This window comes from Salvelinus sp. IW2-2015, linkage group LG23 (assembly GCF_002910315.2).
Source record: "Salvelinus sp. IW2-2015 linkage group LG23, ASM291031v2, whole genome shotgun sequence".
NCBI classification, from domain to species: domain Eukaryota; kingdom Metazoa; phylum Chordata; class Actinopteri; order Salmoniformes; family Salmonidae; genus Salvelinus; species Salvelinus sp. IW2-2015.
The window spans coordinates 39,461,304-39,473,488 of NC_036863.1; the positions used below are offsets into that span (position 1 = coordinate 39,461,304).

Here is a 12,185-nt window from a genome sequence, read left to right on the forward strand (position 1 = left end):
AATACAAAACATAGAAATAAAGAAACTAGAATGCCCACCCTAGTCACACCCTGGCCTAACCAAAATAGAGAAAAAAAGCCTCTATGGCCAGGGCGTGACAATATAATCCTTATTACTTAATCATATAAAGAATGCATGTTTAAGATGACATGCCTAGGTTGTCCCAGGTCTGTGGAGATTTTCACAATTGCTGTAATAATCTGTACAGAATCTGAAACGGCATTGATCACTTGCACAATGTACTTTTTAATGTAATCTCAACTACAATCCAGGTCATTTGATTCTGCTATTAGATGAAGCACAGTGATAACGCGTCATTAATCGGTTGTATACATCAAACAAAACATCTGACCTTGTATTCCAATTTGAACTTTACTGTGCTTTTAAATGGTTGAAAATTCAACAAATTTTTGGCTGTCTTTTTGAGTGGGTGATAATAGGTTATCTCATTGATCAATGTCTCAACCAAATATTACCCAATTATCCACGCTGAAATTACATGGTGTGCCCAGTGAGTTGGGTCTAACTCTACATTACTTAGATCCTGTACTWACTTTCAACTCCATTAATATAGAAATAAAATTGAACACCATATAATATTCAAGTTTAACAGGCTAGTTAGTAATATAAGAACTGAAGAGACGTTAAGGGCCAGATTCACTGAGCAGTTACAACCTGCAAACTTTAACACCTGTTATATTCCAGAAAGAATTACACATATAAGTTAAAACAATATCATAAAAAGTTGAAAAAAGTAAGCAGATTGACAATATGTAGGCTAACTTTTCTTTCTTAAAAGTTTTGTTTGTGTCTTAGTCAGGTACATATTTCAGAACAGGCTTTGACGTTTTAGGGGCGTGTCCCACCTGCCACCTAACGATGGTGAGAAAGTCACAGAAACTTCACGTTGGCTCAACAGCCTGCACATTTTTCTCAATAACAGTTGGGAAACATTTGTGATATTATTTGTGCTGTATATGCTTATTTAAGGACCATTGTTGATATTATATTGGCCTGAAAGGGGAAGGACAATCATAAACTTGCTTTATTTAATTATTCTCTCAGGGGGTCAGTGCTGAAAGTAGCTTAAATCTGGATTGTTGAATTGCCGATGAGAAACAAATGTTTTATGGAGATGAGGACAATCCCGACAAGGTTCCAGCTATGCGGTGTGGTGGAGTACGCTGTGTCCGTATGCGATGCTTTACCAGGTAAAATCTATTCCTCACAGAATCTTTCTCTTCTGTTCAGAACATAGACCTACAGTAGGCTACCTATAAGTCCAGGGGTCATTGACTTGATGTTGACTGTTCAATTAACAWTGAGAGTGAATAGCTTTTCTTGTTGTCCTTTATGGCAGTTTTTTTACAAGGATAATTAAATGTGGATATCAAAATTATATTAGGTTGAGGTAGCCAGGATGAGATTACAGTGTTGTTCGTTTTTTCTATCACTTTGGTGCAATTTCCACAACTTATATGGTACATTTTCACAACTGTAAGCACAACAATCAAAACAGATCATCAAAATGGTTTGAAAACTCTAAGCACATTTTCAATTGACTGAGTCCAACAAAYCAAATCACTAAGTAACTTGTTTACTGCACTAAATCACTCTTTCAATTTGGATACATATTCAATATGCTTTTCAAAWTGCAATATTCACTTTACATTTGATATGATTTTCTTGTCATTTGTTAACAATACAATGAAATATCACTTATTCAAACTGYTCAAAACAGATAACCACTGAACCAAAATGATGTAGTGCCTCGTTAACTGCTCAAAACTGTATATTTCTATATTTATGCCTCATAAATGTATCCTTTTGACAAATTTATGTTGGAAGGTTAAACCAAATAATGTATGGATGTGGCTGTAAAAACTACATCATTCTCCTTCAGCCAGTGTGATTCAATAGGAAAATGTGGTAAAATTCACTCTAAATGCCACCACTTGGAATTATAGTATAGTCTACAATTCACTGCTGAAATACCTGGGTTCTATTTAAAAATATATTCCACTCATTATTTGTATTTCATTGATACACTGTAAGCTGAAGAATTTCAAGCACAGACACAGGCGATACTGTATCAGTTGACAAGTCACGTAGAAAAGGTCATCTTGTACAATATTTCATGGGGCAGAAATGGCATCCAGCATCATGCTATGCTTTTACAGTAGCCATCTGCTTTAAAATACCCATATTTCTGATTATTTGTCTTATGTACTGTATAAAGAAAATGAAAGGCTAGGAGTTTTTCCTAGCCACCGTGCTTCTACACGGTGGGGTTTTAGGCTGGGTTTCTGTACAGCACTTTGTGACATCAGCTGATGTAAGAAGGGCTTTATAAATAYATTTGATTTGATTTGAAACTGTACTGTAYAAAGATAATGAAACTGTAAGAYGGACATATTTCTCAAATAAAATAAATGTTGCATGTCAAGTTATAGTCAAATAATTTATGGAAAATGATGTTCAGCACTTCAAAAAGAACAGTGTTGAAATGTGTATCTTGTATATTTTGCTATTGGGTTAAATGGTAGTTAAAATGACTAAATGGTGAGCTTATTATTTAGCAACAAAACCGACGCGTGCGCAACTATGAGGCAATACAGACAATACAGGCTTAGACTTGACATGTAAAATGTTGTTAGTCTTCTAATGTTTATTGAAAACATAAATACATTTGCACAATGAGCACTTGTCTCTCAAATAYATAGTTACAGTTGTTGGTTAGCTAGCTAGCAAATGTTTTGCCATATTAGCATAGACATGGCATCAGTCAAAACACTTAACAACAAGAAATGGTATCAATAACAAGAAACAACAATCTGAAACGAGTCACCTACGATTACCCACAAGGCAGCTTGTCATTGCTGCTAGCCATCTGACCATTCAGAATCATAACCAACGCATCATTTGTGACGTTGTCAGCCAACCCGTCTATAGTTGACTAACAAAATCTCMGAAAATATACAATGCCAGGGAAAAGAGAACGACAATTACCAGGAACTAATATAATTGTACAAATGCATTGTAGATTTGAATGTGTGTGTGTGCTTGCGTATATGTGAGAGATTGTGTGATCAGAGTAATTGTATCATTGTTTCGGGACACTTTTGATAGTGTAAATTCAGGTGTGTCAGAACAGGCAAACAGTAATGCGTTTGCTTTAGAATTATTTACGACTTACTTGTGTTACATAACACATTAGATTAAGGCTTCCCCTATTGTGTTAAATATCCATTTGTAACTGACACAGAAATAGCTACAAAGATAGCACAGGTATTAAAAACAACATTTGTTTATTGTTTGAGAGATCCTGTCACAGTTTAGTGTGAACCCCTTTTAACTCCACCCAACACAGGATTTAATGTTCTCCAGCACACAAACCCAACACAGAAGACCAGGACAGGTAAGTATACTCAAGTAACCTCCCCTCAGGTAGGTTACCCTCCCTGACTACCTCAGGTAAATAGCGGGCAAAAGTGACACTGTATTATTCGGATACAGCACTGCAACAAGATAGTTATTCTAAGGGAAGGCACTTCAAACAATATGGTTAAAGGCACTACAATCTCGCTCTGGTGCTGCACACAACATGGGACCCACCCTTGGCCCTGCTCTACTCTACTCTACTCTGCCAACCCCTCTAATGGATTCTACTGCTATGGGACAAAATAGGGATGGGGAAAGACAGACGAGACAACATATCCAGAAAGGGTGGGGATAGGTTTTTGATTTCTAGGGCCCGACGAGAACCATATCCCCACAAAATACAATAAACGTCTCTGTTTGGCGTTATCCAGATCCGCACAGCTCCCTGTCCTGGAATTCACCCGGTCTGAGACTGCTTGGTGACGTCAACGATGGACCCGGCTCCGCTGAAAAATGAGGGGAAGACAGGTGGCAGGGAATCCTGCCAACAATAGTGGCTTTCAGTTGTGTTGCAAAACGGCCCAGAAAGAGAAAGAGTGGTGTAAGGGGGACACAGGAAGAATCATGTCCCTTACTTGGCGGAGCTAAAGCTCCTTGATGTGTGTTGTACCAATGCCTCTCTCGGTCCTCTGCTCTTGGATTACCACTCAGCTCCACAGCCCCAGTTCATCATCAGCGCAGCTACCCTCTTCCTCACTCGAATTTGCAAATAAGACTTTTCGTCCCGTAAACAATGGTCCAGTGCGATCACAGCAAACAACCAAACAGACAAGACATGGAAACTTGCGTAGGAGACCGATCCCCACAGAGAGAAATTCTCTGCTCAACTCCCAGCCCCAAATGCCACAAAACACAGGGCTTTGAAAGAAAATTACAGCAAATCTCCAGCTACCTGTCTGGTAAGCCAACTCGCTAAAGGTGAGTCTGATCCCCCAAGCCCAACCACAGGTCTGTGGAGTTGCATCTGGGCRCGGTCTGAAGATCGGGTAGGGGCAAGGCCGCACATGGTTCCGATGAATTGTCCGCATTGGTCCCCCTTCCTCTGGTCGGATATGAATGACTGGCAGGCAGTCCAGGCCGAAGGTGTCCTAGAATGACAAAAGGCTGTSGTTGCTATCGGGTGGCTAGTTTACTCTGATCACGTTGTCAGAAGTTCCCCAGTAACACCCGTTCACTAGCCATCAATGGAAGGTCCTTTGCCCGCTTGTCGTACCGCTAYTTGTCTTGCCCCTGCGGGTCCTTGCCTCAACCTGACTGTAGGCCTGTCATAGCTGTTCATGATGGTGCCTCACCCATCCATCTAGGTCAATCCACAGCATCGGGGCCTCCACACCTGAAATCACATCAACAGGAAGATGGGCATACCTGCCACACATTACAAAGGATGGGGAAAGTCCGGTGCGACTATGTTCAGTGTTGTTGTATGCCTGCAGAAGCATGGGTAACTGCTCTGGCCAACGCATCTGCTCATCTTGCCCCAGGGACCCAAGGAGAGATAACAATGTTTGATTAAACCCCTCACATGCCCCAGTGCCCTGAGGGTGGTACATAATGGTTCAGATCTCCTTGATGCAGGGGAGAGGATATGCATCCTTGTGGGTCAGGGCGTTGAGTCGGTGGTAATCTACACAGAACCTTCAGGTCCCATCYTTTTTCTTCACCAGTACCACTGGTGCAGCCCAGAGACTTGAGCTTTCTGGGATTACCCCAGAATAGCATCCCTGCCATTAGGAGTCTCCGCRTACAGGCTTGGTGCAATTGGTCGGTGTCACACTCGGCTATGGATGGCAGTACCTGTGGGAATGTGATGTAGGACCGAATCAGACTTACCAAAATCTTCCTCATGGGCAGAGAACACACTTGACCAATGGGCTAGGAGTGCATTGAGCCTTTGTTGCAGTGTTGGCTCCAGTCCCTCTACCAGTGGGATGTTTACAGGGGGTTGGCCACCAGGCTGTAGCTGGACTGTCTGCACATCCACCTCAATATTACCTGGTGTCTGGGTGTGTAGCACCAGGTCTCGCTCTCCACAGATCTGAGATGGCTCCAAGAGGGTCACTGTGGCCAGTGGGGGTCACCTTGGTATCTCAAGGGGGTAAGGTTTTAAGTTCAGCAGTCGCAAGGGTAGCCTTCCTCCTTGCACTCAATACTGTGCGAGCAATTCGCCTCTCAACTCCATCACCAGGTTCCTCCACCAAGGCATGACAGTCTTTGGAGGAGCTCCCTCCAACAACTCTGGCCCACAGCAACTTCTCACTGCTAGCTGGAATCCCATTGGGGTCCCCATTGGACAGGCGTTCAGTAAATGGTCCCCCCTCAGGCTCAATGGTCTGCATGACTCGTATGCATGACTCATCTGCAGACAGCAAAAGCATTCTGCCACTCTTTCCTGGCAACTGCCCCCAAGGGGGTGTTGAACCCAGTGATGCCCTGGGAGATTCCTTGGAACAACTCCTTCCAGTATTGGGCTATAACATTCATCCCAATGATTCCTTAGTCTACCCCCAAGACAGTCATCCTTGACAATCATAACCCCCTTGGCTGGAACTTGCACTCTTCCCACAACAAAATCATTGACCACATAGCTGACATAAGGGATGTGTAGGCCATTGACTGCTTTCAACATGAGCCAGCGGAGGTCTGACAAATCCTGCATGGAGAGATGTCCAAGCCACTTCTGAAAAGAAACTGAGACTGAACATTGTTACTTGGGACTCCGTATCCAACATACATGGTATTTTTATTCTGCTTACCTCCACTTCCACATGAGGGCAGTTTCCCAGCAGACTTCTTTCCCAGCAGACTTCTTTCCTAGCAGACTTCTTTCCCAACAGACCTCGCAGGGCTTTCCTCTTGCCTGGTGGCTGCAGCACTGACCGCTCGCCCTACAGCAGCCGGGGGATTCCTGTTTAAAAGGGCCTGTTCATCTCTCTGGGTGGAGCAGAAGCATTGGATGTGGCCAGGCTGTCCACACCCCAAACAGATGGGTCTGCCCTTCCGGTCCCACTGGAATGGGGCTCTCCTTCCATTAGAGAAAGGAACATGTTGCTCGTCTGTACATGCCCCCTTGGCTCCTCCCTCGGCCGTGGCGGCGCAGCTGAATGAGTCTTCTGACGTCTGATTTCTCTCACTAGGGTCTCTGCCAGGGTGCTCAGCTGCTCCTTCATCTTCTGCAGTAGCTCAGCACGCATGTTTTCCTTCCATTGCTCCTAGTCTGCATTGGTCACAGCGCCTGGGGCGCCACCTGTAGGGGGAACAGTATGGCAAACCTGGCAGTCCTTTCCCACCATCTCTCTGGCCAGCGACTCAGACTCCTGACTAACCTGAGTGAATGCCATCCCTTACTGTTGCCGCGCATACTTTTGGAGCTCCTGTTTTAGAGGCCCTCCTTTAGACCTTTAACGAATTGGTTCCCGAAGAGTTGATTCATCCTTGGCAGATCCATCCRGTTCTGATTGGAGCCATCGGCTAAACAGCTCTCGTGTGTGCAGGAGGTAGTCTCCCATAGGCTCATCTCCCCTCTGGTTACAGTCAAAGAAGCGGCACAGGAGAGTGATTGTAGGGGTGAGGCTGCCCACGAAGAAGGTGAGATCCTCTGGGCTTGACTAAACATGGTTTGTCTTTGCACTGCCGTCTAGAAGCCCCAATGATGAAATCAACGTGCTGCTATTCTGCCAGTCCTTGCGAACTCAATATGGCTTCAATTTGTGCCCCTCACTCCCAAAATCCAACTCCATTACTCTCAGACAAACTTTTGGGAACCTAGTGTGAACACATGAACCTTTGCATGAGTATACTGAGGTAGTGAGCCTGCCCCTGAAGGACTAGAGCCTTCTGCCCCCTGTGCTCCATCTCCTAGCTGATCCATAGCCCCCTGTGCAAGAKAAGTGYGCTTGGAGAAATCCTGATGACAACAGCACTTAAAGAGGTGTCACAGTTTAGTGTGAGCCCCTTTTTACTCCACCCAACACAATATTTAATGTTCTCCAACACAGAAGACCAGGACAGGTAGTAAGTGTGCTCAAGGTAAGTTGTATTTTAAATTCATGGGTTAACATGGATTGGATSGCATTTTCTGACCTCCCACAGCAGACTGTACGATTTCCCCAGACTGTGTCGACACAATAGCCTCTCCTCAGGTAGGTTACCCTCCCTCAGTTAAATAAGCGGGCATGCAGAATTTACACTGAAATATTCTGATATGGCACTGCAACAATATGGTAAAAGGCACTACAAATCTCACTCCACTGCACACTGAATTATTCTATGGCACTGCAACAAGATAGAATTGGTGGGTCCCCCATGTGACGGTTGAGCTAATGTAGGCTAATGGGATTAGCATGAGGTAAGTAACAAGAACGTTTCCCMGGACATAGACATATCTGATATTGGCAGAAAGCTTACATTCTTGTTAATCTAACGGCACTGGCCAATTTACAGTAGCTATTACAGTGAAATAATACCATGCTATTGTTTGAGGAGAGTGCACAGTTATGAACTTGAACATGTATTAATAAACCAATTAGGCACATTTGTGCAGTCAACACAATTTGGAACATAAATGCAATGGTTCATTGGATCAGTCTTAAACTTTGCACGTACATTGCTCAAAATTGCGCCTGGGCTGGAATAATACAGTATGGCCTTTCTCTTGCATTTCAAAGATGGTACAAAATAAATACATGTTTTTTTCTTTGTATTATCTTTTACCAGATCTAATGTGTTATATTCTCCTACAATAATTTAACATTTCCACAAACTTCAAAGTGTTTCCTTTTAAATGGTATCAAGAATATGCATATCCTTGCTTCAGGTCCTGAGCTACAGGCAGTTAGATTTGGGTATGTCATTTTAGGMAAAAATTGAAAAAAAAGGGCAGATCCTTAAGAGGTTGGGAAGGCACTGCAAGCAATGTGGTGAAAGGCACAATGGTACAATGCCTCTCTCGGTCTTCTGCCCTCAGATCACCACTCAGCTCCACAGGCCCAGTTCGTTGTCAGCACATCTTATCAGTCAGTTTGGTTTCACCACACCACCACTATCTCAGTAGTGCAGTCAAAGTAGTGTGGTCAAACTCTAAGTATTTTCTTTCATTTGTGGTAAAGGATTGTCTCATCAGAGTTAATACAGAGTTTCTTTAACAATGAAGCMTCTGTATTGCACGCTTGATTTATGAGTTGTTAACATTGATCCTGTGATCTGTCGTTTTACAGAAAGATGACCAGAGCCACAGATCTCCTACACATGGGAACTAGGACACATGCAAGGCTCCTCCGAGTGTACTTCCTAGTACTTCTTCTTCATGCAGCCATAGGTGAGGTCTTATTATAGGGTAAATCCGTTAGAATTCAATCACATTTTGACAGCATCCCTTTTGATTTAAACWAAAGTTTTCCAAACATGTCTGCCCATTGAAAAAGTGGCCAGAAAGTKACTTTTTGGACCTGAAGTTGGACCCAATTTGCATACCCCCTCATACCATGATACATCCATCACTGKAAAAGATAAATGGTTAAGTTTGATATAATTTAAAAGCTTACAGTGTTAAACTATTTTATAATTTATTTGATCAAAAAATACGCAAACTCCGATTATTATTATTTTTTGCTTATGTTGTAGCTTAAACCCTATTTCACATAATCTGAGKTTTTTCTGTTGTGCCCGCCATTGGTTGAGTCACAATATGCTCTTGAATACGGTGGTGTCATTTCCAAAATCAATATAGAATTCATATCCCTTCAGACCACTGCAATTTAGCTGGTACACCATTGACATTTTAATTGAATTTACATTTGAAATTCTAATTACGAACACCAAGATGACCGCTGGTCCACCCACTGTCGAATTTGAACTTCAATGGTCATGTCTATTCTATTAGCTATATTTATATGATTTCAAAAGGTTGCCTWTGGAGGATTGACAGTATAATTTAAAACAACAGATATTCACATTCAAGTCAACATTCTCTGATGTGTGGACCTCCAACCATCTTTGTGGTACCATTTGTAAGTTTACATTTAAATTGTATTCCCATTTTAGTACATACTGTATATCAGCCAAAACAAGACACCCACCCTGTATTCAAGAACATGCTGTGGCTCAACTGATGGTGCGCACAACACAAAAACCTCAGATCATGTCAAATGCAGGTTAAGCTACAACCTATGCAATATTTTTTTTAAATCTACGTTTACAAGTTTTTAGATAATTAATGTTAAAATACATTTWAAAAAAGAAGACGTTTTTTTTCAGAAATTGTAAAATCGTTTGACAACCCTGTTTGTAAGCTTTTAAATTRTATCAATCTCAACCGTTTATCTTTTCCACTGATGAAGACATGGATGTCTCATGGTATGGTGGGGTATACAAAATGGGTCAACTTTCAGCACCTTTATCTCCTGAATGATTTGGCATTCAGGTCCAAAAAGTCCCATTCTGAGCACTTCTAGTAGCATAGTTTCTTATGTTGTCATTTGGTTTCATGCTGAGAGATGTTGAATGATCTGTTTCTGTTGTCAGGACATTCATTTGCACAAAGTCTTCCATCTTCACCCTCTCCGCCATCATTAACACATCCTTCGCTCTCTGCAGCCTCTGCCCCACCTCCTCCACCCTCTGCCCCAACCCCTTCCCTATCTGCCCCACCATCTTTGTCCTCACCGCCACCAAATGCACAGCTTAAAACAACAACCATACCAACTACACCAAATACTACCATATCAACTAAAACTACCGCACCTTCTACACCAAATACAACCACAACAATTACTTCAACCACAACAACTACACCAACTACATCCACACCAACCACAACCATGTCAGCTACAACAACCACATCTACTACAACATCTACCACCCAAAGTACTGTAGCATCAACCATGTCACATACTAACACAGCAACTACACCCTATCCAACCACATCAGCTACAACCACCACACCTGCAGCTCCATCCACCATACCATCCACAGCTACGTTAACCACCACTTACATTCCTTCATCTAACACTCTAAACACATCAACAGTCGCGGTGCCCATGTCGAATGCAGCAGCACCAAATGCATCCACCACCCCACCCCCCACATCACATACAACCCCTCACCCATCACCACTGCACACTCCCTCATCCAACATGACTAGTGGACCAATGGCGTCCACTCTGCCATCTCCATCCACTACCTCTACGCTGCACTCAACCTCACCCATCATGCTGTGCACTGCTAACAGTAAGTTAGGTCATTCTTACTACAGTAGCCTATGTTAAAATCTGATCTTTYAGTTACACGCGTTGTATTGTACAGACTCAGCAAGCTAATCGGCTCCTGGCTCTCCATTTCAGTGACCTCTAGAAATGACACATTTCCGGGACACTCCACGCCTTTACCAACAACAGTCACCTCTAACGTCACCACAGGTAAGTCAACAGCCTGAGTAATGGTGTGGAGGGGTGTATCACAATGAGCAATCATGTGATTTATGTCAGATGATGTCTTAGTATAATAGAGGGGTTTGTGTGGAGCTACAGTGCTTTCAGAAAGTATTCACACCTTTTGAATTATTCCACATGTTGTTGTGTTACAGCCTGAATTCAAAATGGATTCAATAGATTTTTTTCTAACCCATCTACACACAATACCTGTAATGACAGTGAAAACATGTTTTTAGACATATTTGAAAATATATAAAAAATTAAATACAGAAATATCACACATTGAGTCACTCCTGAGTCAATACTTTTGTTGATGCACCTTTGGCAGTGATTACAGCTGTGAGTCTTTCTGCGTAAGTCTATAAGAGCTTTAGACACCTGGATTGCGCAACACTTGCCCATTATTCTTTTCAGAATTATTCAAGCTCTGTCAAATTGGTTGTTGACTGTGCTTAATTTGAGCCGGATCTTGCCATAACAGGATCCGGCACCTCTCAGATTTGACTTTTGTTTGTTCCGGCACCTATTTTCCCAGACCCGGTACCTCTTGTAGCGGTAGGTAGCCTAGTGGTTAGAGCGTTGGGCCAGTAACCGAAAGGTTGCTGAATCGAATCCCTGAGCTGACAAGGTGAAAATCTGTCGTTCTGCCCCTGAACAAGGCAGGTAACCCACTGTTCCCCGGTAGGCTGTCATTATAAATAAGAATTTGTTCCTACCAGGCTTACCTAGTTAAATAAAAAAGCYATTGCGCCTTCATTTATTATGATTTATTAATTGTTTCACAGTTTATTCTAATAAAAGCGATCAGTGTTAAATGAAGTTGCCTCCTCGTTATTCTTCCCGCCCCCCAAAAAGACCATCACGTAAAAGTGTGGTGATCCTTCTGCGTAATCATCCTATCCTGCCACACTGATTCCAGACCTGCTCTCTTACTTGTACATAGAGGTTATGGGGAGGGCCAGTGGGGTAAGTAAGTAACTGATCTTGATGTTACTGCAGTATGTGGGCATACTGCAGTAACATCTAAAATGCTTTGAATGAATCAGCACCTTGGAGAGGGCTGTCCGTTTCTCCACCATAGATTGTAGGCTACTTGCATTGGAAAACCTCCCTGGTCTTTTTGGTTGAATCTGTATTTGAAATTCACTGCTCGACTGAGGGACCTTACAGATAATTGTATGTGTAGGGTACAGAGATAAGGTCGTCATTAAAAAATAATTGTTAACACTATTATTACACACAGAGAGAGTCCATGCAACTTATTATGTGACTGGTTAAGCACATTTTGACTACTGAACTTATTTGGGCTTGCCATAA

At 42.6% G+C, this 12,185-nt stretch overlaps 1 protein-coding gene across 1 annotated transcript in view; it reads left to right on the top strand.

Moving 5' to 3' along the window:
* Positions 1-897: 897 nt before the first annotated feature.
* Positions 898-12,185, top strand: part of LOC111950962 (adhesion G-protein coupled receptor G4) — a 31,593-nt gene continuing 20,305 nt past the window's right edge. The window contains exons 1-4 of the mRNA XM_023968911.2: positions 898-1,211; positions 8,655-8,755; positions 9,961-10,665; positions 10,779-10,853. Coding sequence (XP_023824679.2) covers positions 1,123-1,211; positions 8,655-8,755; positions 9,961-10,665; positions 10,779-10,853 — 970 coding nt within the window. The 5' untranslated portion in view covers positions 898-1,122. The remainder of the gene's footprint in view (positions 1,212-8,654; positions 8,756-9,960; positions 10,666-10,778; positions 10,854-12,185) is intronic.